At 38.0% G+C, this 15,805-nt stretch overlaps 1 protein-coding gene across 1 annotated transcript in view; it reads right to left on the bottom strand.

Moving 5' to 3' along the window:
• The window catches only part of LOC131078139 (beta-galactosidase 8), a 299,360-nt gene that overhangs the window by 167,684 nt on the left and 115,871 nt on the right, over window positions 1-15,805 (bottom strand). Inside the window, exon 10 of the mRNA XM_058015811.2 lies at window positions 7,179-7,297. Within this exon, the coding sequence (XP_057871794.2) occupies window positions 7,179-7,297 (119 nt within the window). The remainder of the gene's footprint in view (window positions 1-7,178; window positions 7,298-15,805) is intronic.

Raw genomic sequence — 15,805 nt, forward strand, 5'->3', positions numbered from 1 at the left:
CATTAAAATCTTTACGAAACAAGACGCCATTAAGAAGTGCATAAGGTATGGACTGCAGTCTGAAATACCTTCTTTTAGCTCTGTCCAACAGCTTAGGACACTCACCAATTTGCAGAAAATGAGTCATTTCCTGCACCCAATCAGCAGTAGGAGTCAAAACCTCTGTTTGCTCGTCATCTTGCAGTGTTAGAATAGCTTCCTGTTCATGCTTTGGTGAGCTAGAAATGCCATCAGCAAGCTGTTCGCATAAACCTTTGCCTCTAACCAACTTGGTAACTTGAATTTTGACATCATATTCCATCACTTTGGTTACCCAACCAACTTTCTTGTCATTGAGGTCCTTGCTCAATAGAAACTCTTTTACGCTTGGGTGAGCAACCATTAGATTAATGCTATTGTTAGACAGCATGTGTTTGAATTTCTTCAAACTCCTGATAACAGCAAGCACATGTTTTTCAACAAAATTGTACCTTAGGTCGTAGTCCTTCAATGCTTGTCTGAAGAAGGTTAAAGGCCATTCCGAGCCTTCATCGTTTTGCTGTACCAACATAGCTGAGATAGAATCTACATTACCATAGGCATACAAAGTGAAATCCTTAGAAAAATCAAGATTTAGAAGTGTAGGAGCAGCAGCCAATGCTTCTTTAATCAGCTCAAAACTTCTCTTGCCTTCCTTGGTCCAACTATAAGACATATTCTTCTTTAACATAGCAGTTAACGGATTCAACAAATCTGCAATATCAAGGATAAATCTCCTGACAAAATTTATCCTTCCTATGAAGCTTTGCAAACCTTTCTTGTGAGCTGGTAAAGGAAGGGCCAAAATGGCACTTATCCTCTCAGGATCAATGGTAATACCATGCTTGGAAACCACGTAACCAAGCAATCTGCCCTCATGGACAGCAAATATACACTTTTTGGGATTAAGAGATACCCCAAATTGTCTACACCTCTTGAAGATTAGCCTCAAATGGTTTAGATGATCCTTTGCTTCCCTTGAGAAAATTGTGATGTCATCTAAATAAACCAGCACTATTTTATACATCAAACCATGGCTCGCTGGAAGGTTGCCCCTACATTGGACAACCCAAAAGGCATCTTCCTATAGGCCATAGTACCCCATTTAGTAGTAAAAGTTGTCTTATACTGGTCCTCTTCTTTGACTAAAATCTGGTTATAACCAGAAAAACCATCTAGCAAAGAAAACATTTCAGAACCTGAAACTACTTGCAAAATCTGCTCCATAGAAGGTAGGGGATAATGGTCTTTCAGTGAGGCTCGATTAAGGTCTCTAAAATCCACACAGAGCCCGATTTCACCATTTTTCTTTCTTATCGGAACCAAGTTTGAAACCCATGAAGTATGCTTGATGGGAAAGACTATAGCACTCTCAATCAGCTTGTCTAATTCCTTCTTCATCAAGGGCTCCAATTTGGGATTCAATGGTCTCTGTTTTTGTCTTATTGGTTTGGAATTAGGCTTGAGTTCTATTGTATGTTGTGCAAGCTTAGGGTCAAATCCCCTCAAATCAAAATATTGCCAAGCAAATATATCATTAAATTCTTGACAGAGGGATATAAAAGCTTTCTCTTTTCCTTTGATATGAAATTTGCCAAGTTTAAGAAGTTTACCTCTTGAAATCTCAACCTCTTCATAGTGGTTCTGATCAATCTGAATGCTGGACCTTTCTTTCCTTACTTGGTCGTCAGAATTGAAGATGGATTTCAAGGAAACCAATCCCTTGGGTAACTTATTACCTTTCAGCTGTATGGCCTGATCTTCATATTGCTGTTGGAATCTATCCTGATTTCTGCATGAAAATTCAACTTCTTCCCTTCTAAAGTTTACAATCTGCTAGTCATTCTCAAAAACTTGCCAAAAAACATTATTATCTGGGATAGAAGGTCTAAAAATGACCTTCACATACTGTCGCTTGCTGTCACTATTCATGTTATCTGGGATATCATATTGTGCTCCTATGGCAGCAAGTCTATCAACACTCTTATTCCTATTCCTCGGAATAGACAACAAATTGAAAGCACAAAATTCTTCTATCAGCTCCCATACCCTGTGTTTATAGCATTTCAAAGCATCATTTTTTGTGATGTGAATGCTTCGTACCTAATTCACAATGAGTTCACTATCTCCAAACACTTGGAGACATCTGATTTTCTTCTTCCTTGCCCATAATAGGCCATGAACCAACAATTCATACTCTGTTGTATTGTTAGTACAGCTGAATGAAAACCTGAAAGAAGAATAATATTTCTCCCCTTGAGGAGATATAAGCATGCAACCTCCTCCCGAGCCATTTGAACTCCTAGAACCATCAAAAAATAGCCTCCAAACCTCGTTATCAAGCTGATTTGATTGCTGGACTTCAACTTTCGCCAAGTTGGGAAGGAAGGTATCAGGTTCGTGCATTAAGTAAACACCAAAACCAAGCTCCTGCAGCAGTTTGTTTACTAAAACTTGATTATTTTCAGCTGCCCACTCGTCTAATATCATGTCAGGAATACCGTCGACCTGTGTATCCAATTCTTTGGCCATAGGACACTGTTCCTCGTCAAGAATAGACAAGTTAGCATTTATGGCAGGGGGTACATAAGGTTCTATATGGTCATTTGCTATTGCCTCTGACTTAATAGTGACCTTAGTGCCATACCTGGCCCTAAAAAAAATGTGGGACCAATCTGAAGATAAATACCCACCAATCTTAGCAGTGAAATCCCGTGATAGACATATAGCAAAGTAGGGGGGTAAATCGATGACATAAACCTCTTGCGGAATGGCAAAACCTGGGCATGCATGCAAGGTCAAACTCAGATTTTTTATGACACCGACTGTTTTAACAGTAGTACCATCTAACTGGACTACTCCCTGTTCAAGAGGTTCCTATTCCACTCCTAACTTGTCAGCTATTTGTTTGGGCATTACGGAGCTACTAGCTCCTGAGTCTATCATGCAATTGTGGACTAGGTGTTTACCAATGATTAGAGAAACATAGAAAGGAGGTGGCTTGACTTCTTTTTCTAGCTGTTCAATACCACTTTTTGAAACATTGGTAAGCATCACTCTAGATTGTTCATTGGTGGGCTCATGTGCCAAACCGATATCTAACAAGGCTGATTGTAGGAGGCTTTTTTGACCAGGGATAGCCAATGAGTCCCACATGGACAAAGTAAAGTTAGCCTTTTTCATATGATCAATGATATTAAAGGCAAGTAGACTTACTTTGTTCTGAATTTTTGGAACAGCAACACCTTTTTCCTTTACAGGCACGGGCTGCGCTGAATCTTTTGGCTGTTCTGTACTTTCAGCGGATTGATTTGCTGGTAAAAACGGAATTTTTTGTCCATTAGATGAGCCAGCAGCCCCTTGCTGGGTGTTTGGAACATGTTTCTGTTGAGAAATACCACTATCTGTTTTCTGTCCATCATCTACAACTCTCCTTTTTGACCTTGTGTACGTTGCAATAGCATTATGTAATTGATTTGCTGCTTGTGGGTTGTTCATTCCACAAAATTCTTCCCTCTAAAAATTAAGAAGGGACATTTTCCCTTGCATATCCAAGTGTATGGATGCATTTTGTTCTGCTGTATCATCCACTAGAACTTGTTGAACAGCAGATGCACTTTGTACCATAAGAGCTTGGTTAATAAGACCATTAGAACACGTGGCCTTGTCATGAGGTAGATTGCATGGAAAACACCATTCAGGTTCATGCAACAAATTATTTTGCGTAGGAACCAACTCTTTCGAGGTACTCGCAGCATTCGGATTATAAGGCTGAAATGGCCTTTGGTTCATAAATGGTCTTTGGCCTTGAGGATTTTGCTGGTATTGAGGCCGGTTTGGTTGGAAAGGGGCCTGATAAGGGGCTGTATTTGGCCTATAATTTTGGTTTTGCTGCCTTTTCAGGTTCACAATCTCGCTGCCAAATGTCTGCAACAGTCCTTTAATATCTTGTAAATCATTGGACTACGCTGGAAAGTTGTTCTCTTGTCTAACAGACTGAGAGCTTGGTGCTGGTAATGCTGGTGCAACTGGGATAACAGCTAAAGGAGGTAAGTGCATTGCCATCGGTGGTTGAATAGTAGGAAAAATTGGTAAAGCGAGTCTTGGGGCAATTTTATCAGCCTGTATAAGACTGTTCTCACCTCTAATAGCTATAGCATAGGCCTGGGGTAAAGAAATGTCTCCCATCGATTGCACCATTACTGAGATATCACTATTCAAAGCTCTTGAATAATACAAGAAAGCGTGGTCAGCGGTAGGTCTTACCGTTTGTGGGATTCTATCCCAAGTCTTTTGAAAACGGTGGCTGAAATCTGACATGACTTCATGAGGAGCTCTTTTTATTGTAGACAGCTGCTCCATTAGAGACAAGTGGTCTGATTTGTCCTCAAAGAACTTGCATAGCTCTTCCCCCAGACGATCCCAAGTGTCAATGGAGTTAACTGCTAGGCTCCTGAACCACTGCAAAGCCTTCCCTTTGAGGGAAGCTGCTAACAGTCTGATTGCCACATTTTCCTCTGTCACATAGTGGACAGCACACAGATTCGCCACATCTTTTATGTGCTCAGCTAGAGTAGTCTGATCTTCACCATTAAAGTATGGCAAACTCTTCAAAGCAGCAACAGGAATAGGATCATGCTGAGTTAAATTAAGTGGTTTGCCTTGGTTAAATGCCACGAATGGCTGATTTCTTGCAAGAATCATCGCGTCTGGGACTCTTTGAGCAGTATGAACTCCAATAGCAGGTGGAGTAGATTTGGTTCTCCTGGAATAAACACGATTTTCTTTCCGTTTTGCAGCTGCTACTACTCTTCTTCTAGGTGGGGATAACTGCAAATATTCAAAATCTGACGAACTACTTCTAGTTTGAATCCTTCTCATACGCAAAATATACTGGTTTTTCTAAACCAAAGCTCAGAGTCGCCAGTTATGTTGTAAAGATGTCAAAAACTGAAAATTACTGCTGCACACACCAGAACAGCAACATAAAACATCTGATAAAGACTGAAAATTACACTTTCAGTCCCACCGGGTGTGCCAAAAACTATTATCAATGAAGTCTACACCCTCTGCTAAAGCTGTGAACTTCAGCTACCTATTGAAACATGGGAACACTTCAAGGTTGTCGGAAACCTGAAGACAGAAGTGGACCTCCAGAGTAAGCTGGCTCTTTTCGAATTCTTCACTGAAACTAACAATTTCTTCAGGGAAAAGAGTAAGGAGGAGAACATATAAAACTAAAATTTAACCCTAAGGTAATGCACCAAAATGATAATCTGAGATTCACAACAAATGACACACAATAAAGCCAGCAATGAAAGACTCTCCTACACAACCCAAAAATTATAATTTTTGCATCAACAATTCATAAGAAGGTTAAAATTTACAGTCTTAAGAGGAAAAAACACTCTTTCTCACAACCTAAAACTGCTATTTCAGACACAAAGCTTATAACCTGCAAAATTATACTTCTGCATAAGATCCCCACATAAAAACACAGTTTTAAGGACAAAGAATGTCACAAAAGGCCTGTACTAACATTAAGGACACAATACCAGAAGAAAATGGGAAGGTAATTTCTGAGTTCTCTTTGCAAGAAGGAATGTTTTTGTAACTCAGTTTCAAAGAGTTTGACAGCATTGTAACACCTTTTTGCAGCAATAATCAGTTCATACCTTCCCATTTTCTTCTGGTATTGTGTCCTAATGTTAGTATAGGCCTTTTGTGACATTCTTTGTCCTTAAAACTGTGTTTTTATGTGGGGATCTTATGTAGAAGTATAATTTTGCAGGTTATAAGCTTTGTGTCTGAAATAGCAGTTTTAGGTTGTGAGAAAGAGTGTTTTTTCCTCTTAAGACTGTAAATTTTAACCTTCTTATGAATTGTTGATGCAAAAATTATAATTTTTGGGTTGTGTAGGAGAGTCTTTCATTGCTAGCTTTATTGTGTGTCATTTGTTGTGAATATCAGATTATCATTTTGGTGCATCACCTTAGGGTTAAATTTTAGTTTTATATGTTCTCCTCCTTACTCTTTTCCCTAAAGAAATTGTTAGTTTAAGTGAAGAATTCGAAAAGAACCAGCTTACTCTGGAGGTACACTTCTATCTTCAGGTTTCCCACAACCTTGAAGTGTTCCCATGTTTCAATAGGCAGCTGAAGTTCACAGCTTTAGCAGAGGGTGCAGGCTTCATTGATAACAGTTCCATTTTGTAAAAACAAGCATAACTTAACCTATTTTTCAGCTAGAAGCGAAAAAAAGGTAACACTAACCATTTTTGGATTGTAAGCATTCCCATTGGAAAGTAGAGGCTGGCTTGCCGCCTATATTTTAATATTTGTTACTTAGTCCTCCCATAGAATAAGCGGTTGAGTGATATCTGTTTGTAATGGTCCTCTTGCTGCATAAGCGGTTGAGTGATGTTTGTTGTAATGATCCTCCCGCTGCATAAGCGATTGAGTTGATCTTGTTTGGTGTGTTCAGTCCTCCCACTGAAACATTGCGGTTGAGTGATTCATGTTTTGGGAGTGTTGTTCTCTTGGTTGGTTTACCGCCAAGCTTCTTGATTCACCCACTGGATAAGCGGAAGGGATTGGCTTGCCACCCATTATTGTATTCAGCACTTCAGCAGATTATTACTAACAATCCCCTACTACTGTATGCTCTCACCCTCCCAGTCTGGGCTCTCGGTGATCAAAAGGTGTAGGGTTCCCTTCAATTGTTTGGATTTCATTATTCTAACCCTAATGGGTGATTGGTGTAATTGTACTCTTGCTATTGAAAAAAAAATTTAAGGGGAATATTACACAAACATTGCCAATATATCACAAACATTCATCAAAACAAACCAAAACACCAAAAGAAAGAACTACAACTGCAAGTATAGACATTGCAAGCCAAGTGTTTGACAATATTCCTTGGAGCTCAAATCAGCAAAACAGGGTCAGATTGCCAAGGGATATTTCGTATATGAACAATGTTATTAAGTATTGAAATGTTTACATTGTGTATAGTTTAATATATTTAAGGAATTTTGTCAATGACTTTGCTTGATTTTGAGTATCCTTCACAAACAAACAAATAAATATTATATAAGCATTAAAAAACCACCAATGGTTTTTACAATAAGAGCATAAATAATATGCACAAATAACACAAACCTCTAACTGAGGTCCAAGATCAAGGTGAACAGGGTCCGAATTGACTAAAGCTGTTTCACAAAGTTTAATTGCCTTGTGTAGCTCTTTTAGATGGCTCCATTTTGGTTCCCTCACAATTCCTACACCAAAATATATGGAAACAAAAGTTATATGTTCATTTTAATTATATTGAAATATGATAATATCATTCAAATAATCATTTTTCTTCATTATATATAAAACATGAAATTGATATTTTGGTGGGTTCTTCTATTGGCAAATGGAAGACTATGAAGTATTCTAGGTTGATTGTAATATGATTGAAGTAACAGAGATTAATTGAAAAAATATTTTAAAAACAGATCACAAGAGAGGAAAATTTGTGACATTGGATCCTGTTGTAACCTATTTCACGCATCGCTCCATCGCAAACGGGGAGCCCTAGTGGTTTGCCTTTTAGGGTTTTGTCTTAGTGTTGCAATTTCATAAGTCTTTATTTTTCAAGAGCTTGGAGTTAGAGTTTTTCGGGAGTCATCCAAGCCAAATAGGAAAATTATGCTCGAAATAGTGTTTGGAAGCCATCAAAGCCCTTAGAAGGTCCAGGGGACGAAAAACGCAATTCCTTAGGGTCAATTCTAACACCTTCCTATTTTTGTGGGATTTTGTCTTTTTCCTTTTTTTCTTTTTCTGCTTTTTTATTTTTGGCACTGTTATCAATGAAGCCTGCACCCTTGCTAAAGTTGTGAACTTCAGCTGACTATTGAAACACGGGAACAATTCAAGGTTGTGAGTAACCTAAAACTGAAGTGAACCTCTAGAGTAAGCTGGTTCTTTTCAAAATCTTCTCCTAAACTAACAATATCTTTAGTGAAAAGAGTGAGGAGGACATATGAAACTAAAATCTAACCCTAAGGTAATGCACCAGATGATATGCTGAAAAACTTAAAAGCAAGAAAGAGTTACACACAAAATGACAATAATAATAAAGCTCTCCTACACAATCCAATAAATCATAACACTTGCATCAATGATTCATGAGAAGGCTAAAAATTATAACCCTAGGAGGAGAAAACATTCATTTTCACAACCCAAGATTGCTATTTCACACAGCTCATGACCTGCAAATAATTATACTTCTGCATAAGATACCCACATCAAAGTATAGTTTCAAGGACGAAGTATGCCACAAAATAAACCTACACTGACACTAGGGACACCAAATACCAGAGAGAAAGGAAAGGTATGAACTCTTAGTACTGCTGAAAGGTGTTACAAATCTGTATGTTTCTGAAAATTTGTTACAAAAATATCCACTTCTGCAGAAAGAACTCTAAAATTACAGTTTGCCAAGAGATGAATAAGTCAGAACCCTTACAATGAAGGTGGCATATATGCTTTCCAAAAAGTAGATAATGAATAATATATTCCACGTCCTCTTGGGCGAGCAGAAACAAAAACCCACCTTCAAAAGACCTGAAACTGGTCTGAAAGGGAGAAACCTAGGCCAAAAGTCAAGCCAACCCATTGTGCAACCATAAAAGCTCTTAAAAGCACCATAAATGGCCCCAAAATATCACTGACAGGCCTGCAAGCCTTCATTAATGTAAAAAATATCTCTGACTCTCTAATAAAGGTAAATAAATACCTAATAAAGTGATCTTTTATTATTATTATCACTTCATTAAATATTTATTCATTCCATTTTTACAATAAAGTCAAGATACTCATTTAATAAAGTGATGATTTGTCTCACTTTAATAAACATTTTCACACATTTAAATATTAGAATCCAAGTAATTCAATAAAGTAATTCAATAAAGTCACAAAAACAATTCCACTTTGATGAATATTTACCTATTACATTTTTTACACTTATCAATTTGTAATTTTACATATGACATTTATTAAGTAATTTATAAAATTTCACTTAATAGATATTAATCTTATTTTACAGATAAATATTTACTTAGTGATAATTTAATATATTATTTAATAGATACCATACATGAAAATATAAAATGATAAAAAGTAAAAAAAAGGTCCCTCCCCTAGGCATTTTATGGGGGATATTAGCGAGGAGAGAGGAAAATAAAAACAAAGGCCAAAAAAATGCCTTGGGCAATAATCGATGCATACTTTAGGGAAAAAGAAACCCTAAAGTCCCATTTCATCTTTGCATTCGATGCCTCATTCTTCTAGCTTCCTGTAGCGCCGTCATGGGGTTTTCTTGTAGGGCTCGAGCTGAAAATTTTGTTGATTCTATGAAGCCTCCATATAGACTTGCTGTGTAAAAGGCATGGTAAGCTGCATTTATTCTCTAAACTCAAATTTCAACCTCCATTTTGCTCAATTTGAAGGTGATTTTGGGCCTCTAAGGCCATGGCTTTGACTGGTTTTCAATGCATCTCTTTTGTCAATTATGTTCTCTGATTATATGCTCTCTTTGGCCACTATGCTGCTCTTTTTGGAAAATTTCAAAGGTTTTCTGGGAAAAGATTGAAGGCTTTCGACTCCATTGCTGGCCACCATAGTTGGATTTCTGTAGAGTTCTTGGAAGAATTGGCTTGCAATACCCATGCCACCACGAGTATGCTTCATTTTGCAAAATAAAACATTGTTTGAAATTTTTTACAATATTACCCTCTGTGCATTTACACGAACTGCTTTCTTACTTGGACGTTTTGATTGCACAAGAAATATTCGAAGGGTTTTGTTCACGGTATGATTGTATTCAGCGCCCCTGTGCGTGATTCCTTCAGTATGCTGGGACTGTATCACTGTATACATCATTTTCATGGACATCTTTGTTGCTTTGTGACCGTGCTTTACCTACATATCTATAGACAAGCATATTACTTATGATATTCTCTCCTTTGTGATCTACGATAATGTTGTTATGTTCTTTATCATACTGTAATGGCCACAAAAAAAATACTCTTTGTGTGGTGTATGAGCTTCACTGTCTTTTACCTAGCATGATAAGTCTATATGTTATCAACGGCAGTGACTGCAACCATTTTGACTTTCTAGCTTTTTGTATGCTGCCCAGTACATATGACTGTTATGTCACTGTGTTCATTGGCTAAACTATGCTGATCCATGGAATGATCTTTATTTGAAGCCACTACTTGTGTGACTGTTTCTGTGATTTGGCTTTATACTTGTTATAAGAAGCCCTTACCATGACTGCTTATTATGGTTCATGATTGCATTTTTTTTCATAATAGACTACTCTGTTACTTCTGTTAGAGTCATCCTAGTGTCATTGTAACTCGTCATTTATCCTCTAGTGGTCTACTCTTTTTTGACAATCACTTCATGGTATTTCTTGTGCACAAAATAGTGTAGTCCTTGTCTCTATATTTCCTTATGAAAATGACTGTCCAAAGGCTGCTTATGTAACATATGCTTCTTGTATGCTCAAATCTGATATTTTGACAGTGGCTGTACTAATTGATGTGCCAGAGATCCAAACTCAAGTTACTTCTTTGGCTCTGAAGCATGAATATGAATGTTATATCTTCAGTTAATACTGATTTCTCTCACATGAAAAGGTCTGTCAACGTGAACTTTGTGCCCTACCAAAGTCTTTGTGGTCTCTTAGACAAGCTGTTCCTAATCACACAAATGCATCTTTCACTTTTATCTCAGAGTATATGATCATATGTTTGTTCCTTGATGCCTCCTCATTTCTTCAAGACTGCACTTGTTGACTGCATTCTACATGCTAATGTGGCTGATTTGTGATTGCGGGTTGTTGTAGGAAGGCTGCCACTCTGTCGTTTGTCATGGTACTTATGCATTGATTGCAACTCTCTTCGCACTATATTATCTTTTGATGTTCTAACTACCAATCCTCTTGACTGTCTTTTTGGAGAACTCTTAAATCAGTGTCTTTTGTTTCAAATGACTATGATATTTAACCTTGAAGTTTTGATCTTTTCTATTTCAGCGTGGCTCCTTTGAGTAGTGATTTGTTGTTTATACTAGTGAATTGATTAATTCATTGCTGTGAATAACGAACCCCTACTTGATTGAGTTATACTGAAGCAATAAGAGAATCCATGTTTTCTTTCAAACATTATATTGCAGCACGCTGAGCTCAACCCTTGTGGGAGCCCATTTGACCCCACGTGCTATGCATGAAAAGACACTTGCATCTGCACATGAAACAAACACATTGGATAAAAAAAAATGAGCATATGATAAGTATGTTTGATAATCTTTCTTTCTTGGACATCTGTGACAAGCTAGCTGCTATGATACATGTGAAGATCAGATTGTATGTTTATAGATGCGTGTATAAGTAGTGTTTGATGACCCGACATTGCTCTAACAACAATCTCTCTTTCAGGTGCAGGCATGCGGAGCAGCAACGGAGCAATAGTTGGATGTATGGCAAGCGGGGAGACTAAAGACGATGCAGGGCAGCTCAAGCCGGATTCGTCATTCAGGCAATGGCGAGTCACCCTTCATTGCTTGTGCATTTTATTTTCCTAGCACCTATAAATGTATCATGTGTTTTTCATGTGCATTATAGCGGTTAGTTTCACGGCTGTGTGAGACATTATTCATTTATATTGTCAATAAAGATACCTTTTCTCTTCTCAAAATTAATTGCACTTTCTCTTGTATCATATGCATCTGGATGAATGCAATCTGATAATGTAATTCCTTTTGATTTTCTTAGTGCACTTGGAAAGCAATATAGTAGAAGTAATAAGTACTTGTTCCATTTAGTAAAAAACAAGCATAACCTAGCCTATTTTCCAGCTAGAAGTGAAAAATAGGTAACAGGCACTTTGGGACCAATCTAGGAAGCAACTTTTTCGCTTGCATTTTTTCATTTTGCCTTTTTTGCGTTTTCAACTTTTTTGAAAGTTGACCTAAGATTGGGTCCCTCAAGTCATGGGAACAACATTCCTATCTTCGAAATCAAAAAATTGTCTCCAAGTGTAAAAGGCAAGGGAAAATCTCCACGGGAGGTATTGTTCCAGATGTTTGTAATATCCCAGTAATTTTATTTTTATTTTTTAACAATAAGAGATACGTGCAATCACCACAACCCGCTAAGGTTAGAGAAATAATCCAAACTGCTGAAAGGGAACCCTTCCACCTTTTGTTCACCGAGAACCTAGTCTGGGAGGGTGAGAGCATACAGTGTTCCAGGGATCGTTAGCAACAATAATCAAACTGAAATTACAATGCCTGGGCAGCAAGCCAGCCCCTTCTACTTATCAACCACTTGACTTGCTTCTTCTTATCAACCATTTGACTTGCTTCCTCATGAGGCTTATACTCCAGTGACACGTGATAAGGTTATTGAGTTGATTCAATATATTCAGTTGGTGGTGCAGCAGTTGCGTGGTGATGACAGGGACATCACATGGGTTTTTCCATGGGATCCAAGTGGAGGTGATTATGCTTGTATTGCTTGGGGACAAGCAATTTCAGGAGGGGTGGATTGTAATGTCCCCATTTTGGAGAAGAATTAATTAAGTTGTCCAAATTATTGATATATTTTATGGATAGCTTGATTAATTATTTTAATTAATAATATTTGATTAATTATTTTAATTAATAATATTAAATTAATTATTTATAAAGCTATCAAATAGATTAAAATTAAAAGATGACTTTATATTTAATTAGTTTAATAAAAGTGACTTAAATATTATATCATAAAGTCACTTCTAGAAGCTTCTAGAGATAGAATGAAAAAAGTATAAAGGGGGATCTAATTGAAGCCTCAAAGCAGCTTGGATTGATTTTTGATATTGTATTGAGTTTGTACAACCATGGGGTTTCTGCAGATCTTCATCGTTGGGAACGAAACCTCCCATAGATTTCATAACTGAGGGAGTGGAAGACCTTCCGAGGGGTTGCAGCTAAGAGTGGGAGACACATTAGTCTTCCATAGTGTGCTTATTGAGCTTGTTGTAGTTTTTATGGTGGATGGGTATTCATGGCACCTTCAGATTTTCAGATTGAGTGCCCATTTTGCATTAATGTTTATTGAAGTAAGAAGGCGATTCTATTAGGAGATGATAGGAGGTGGAATTAGTGAATATTGAACAATTTGCAGGTCTAAAATTAAAATCGACTTCACTCTACATACCATCAATTTTGATCATATCTCCTCATTTGAGCATTGAAGGTTTACTTTGAAAGCCTATTCATTTTTGGAAGCATAACGTCATTCTTTAGGGAGGTGATTGAAGGAGTTATAAGTAGAATTTGGCATCCATTTCAGGTCTGAGACAATTCATATCAGACCCATAAGAACCCACGATTTTGCATATAGCTGACAACTTGGGCATCGAATTCCATCATGGTGAATAGTGCTACACTCTAGGGGTAAAGGCGATCAGTTTTGGGACAATAATTGGAAGCTAGCAGAAGTCACAACATTTATCATCAGCCCTTCATCATTTGCAGCAGGGGGGACTTCTGAAGACAAACTGATTAGGTAGATTGGAGCCCTCAAAAACTCACGATATTGCTTGCTTCTTCAAAGCGCTACACTCCAGGTTCTTTTGACATTGTTCATTCATTGTAATCTCAGTTTATATGTAGGAGCCAATAGCTGTCATTTGTCTTCAGAGAATCTGAAAATGGTCAACGATAATGGACAATGTGTTTGAGCATGATGTTGTCAATATTATGTCCTACTTAAGCTTCATTTTGAGATAAGGAAGGAAGGAGTAATAGTTGCATATTTATGTATGAATTTTCTGAGGTTGTATGACAACTGTTTGTCATAATGTCAGCTAGTTGTTAGTTCATGATTGGATATAATACATCTTAAGGAAGTTGTTTATGCATTCTTGGCAATCATTCAATCAATTCTAGTGATTGTTAGTAGTTAAATCAGTCAAAATATGTGTTGGATGGCTTCCCTATCAAACTGAAATTCTGAGACAACCATATCAGCAAGACATAAACTGTGTAACAGCAGGCTGGATAGTCAATTCTTTGCAAATATTCCTTGTATTTTCAGTTATACCACAACATGGGATATTTCAGTTGTTGTGCTTCTAATCTTGATGAAAAAATCAAAAACAATTGTTGGGGATATTACAGTGGTATCAGAGCCACTCTTCCCACCAGCCTGTGTGTTAGGGGTTCTCCATGAGTGACAAGAGATATCAGACACTAAAACAAAGAACAAAGAAGGCAGCAGTTTCGGATACTGATAGTGCCAGTGGAAGAGACCTTTTCAAAGGTCTTGAGAAACAAACAGAAAGAGATTGATTATGCCGATTCAGTGGATTCTATGGCAGGGAGAACATCTGATCAAAATAATGCTCTTGGGGCTGTGGAGAGAGTTGAGAAAAAGTTCGATACTATGATGGACATGACTTCCCAGTTGCTGGCCACCTTGAATCAGAATGTTGGTGGGGATCCTAGTCAAAATAAAGACAGCAATGGACACCATGCCAGTACCTCTAACATTTCAGGAGGTAATGGGAATGGTAGCAATAATAGTAGCAACAATGGAGTACCAGTAGGTTCGGTGTCAAGATGCTTGCAACCTGTTTTTCTTCCAAACGAAGCACTACCACCTCTAGTGGAAGTCCCAGTAGCCGATGAGATACGGGCATGTTACATGGAGTATTCATCACTTCCCACGGAGATTCGTGACATTTTGTCCCTTGATCAATTCATGAATCTGAAGAAGAGAAGGGAAGGGAGGTTGCATAACAGATACTCCACTCCAAGAGACTATCAACAAGCTCTTCGGAAGGTCACTCTAGCACATTTTGATGGGAGCAATAAGTGCACAACTAGAGCTTGGGTGCAAAAGTTGGGCAATTATTTGTCCTTGAAGCCTATGTCCGAAGAAGACGCTATCAAGTTCACCACCTTGCACTTGGATGGTCTTTCTCACGAATGGTGGTACCTGTTGTGACCAATTCACACATAGCCCCATTAGAATGGGGACCCCCTCTTTTTTCTTAGGTTTTGCTTTTCCCTTAGCTAGGTTTTCTCTCTGCGTGCTAAGTTTTGAGTGAGTGAGTGGTCGCCTGGGCTGGGTTGATTATGGTTTCCTTCAAAGTTGAGTGTAGTCTGGATTTGGGAAGTCATAGGTTGTCTACCGTGAAACCTAGGGTTGTCGCAAGAGGTGTTTTACCTTTCAGAGGAATAAGGATGGATAGACTGAGTGAAGGAGATGGTAGGTCTCAAGTCAGGGTAGGTCTCGATTGTTGGTTTTCTTCTCAGAGTCTTGTTTTCCTCTAGGTCATAGCCTATTAAGTAGGGTCAGTGGCCAAGGGGAGACTCAGGAGGTGACTTCAGGGACTGGAATGCATTTTTGCCTTAGGAAGAAGGTTTGAAGTGATAAAATGATGGAAGTTAGCCTAAAATAGGAATTTCGCTCCTGACCCTTCCAAAGGGTCTAGAGCGAATTCCTCTACAAGACACTCCACCTTGACCCAAACTATGAGCTAACCCATTCCTAGGCTTGAATGAAGGTAAAAACACTTGTTTGAATGAAGAAAGGTGAAAATGAAGCTAGGACTTGAGTTCAAAGAGGAATTTCGCTCCTGACCCTTCCAAAGGGTCCAGAGCGAAATTCATGTAAAACCTTACTTTCTACAAAAACTGGAGCTATATGTCAACCTAAAGGATAAATTTGCATGATCATG

Source organism: Cryptomeria japonica, chromosome 7, assembly GCF_030272615.1.
Source record: "Cryptomeria japonica chromosome 7, Sugi_1.0, whole genome shotgun sequence".
NCBI classification, from domain to species: domain Eukaryota; kingdom Viridiplantae; phylum Streptophyta; class Pinopsida; order Cupressales; family Cupressaceae; genus Cryptomeria; species Cryptomeria japonica.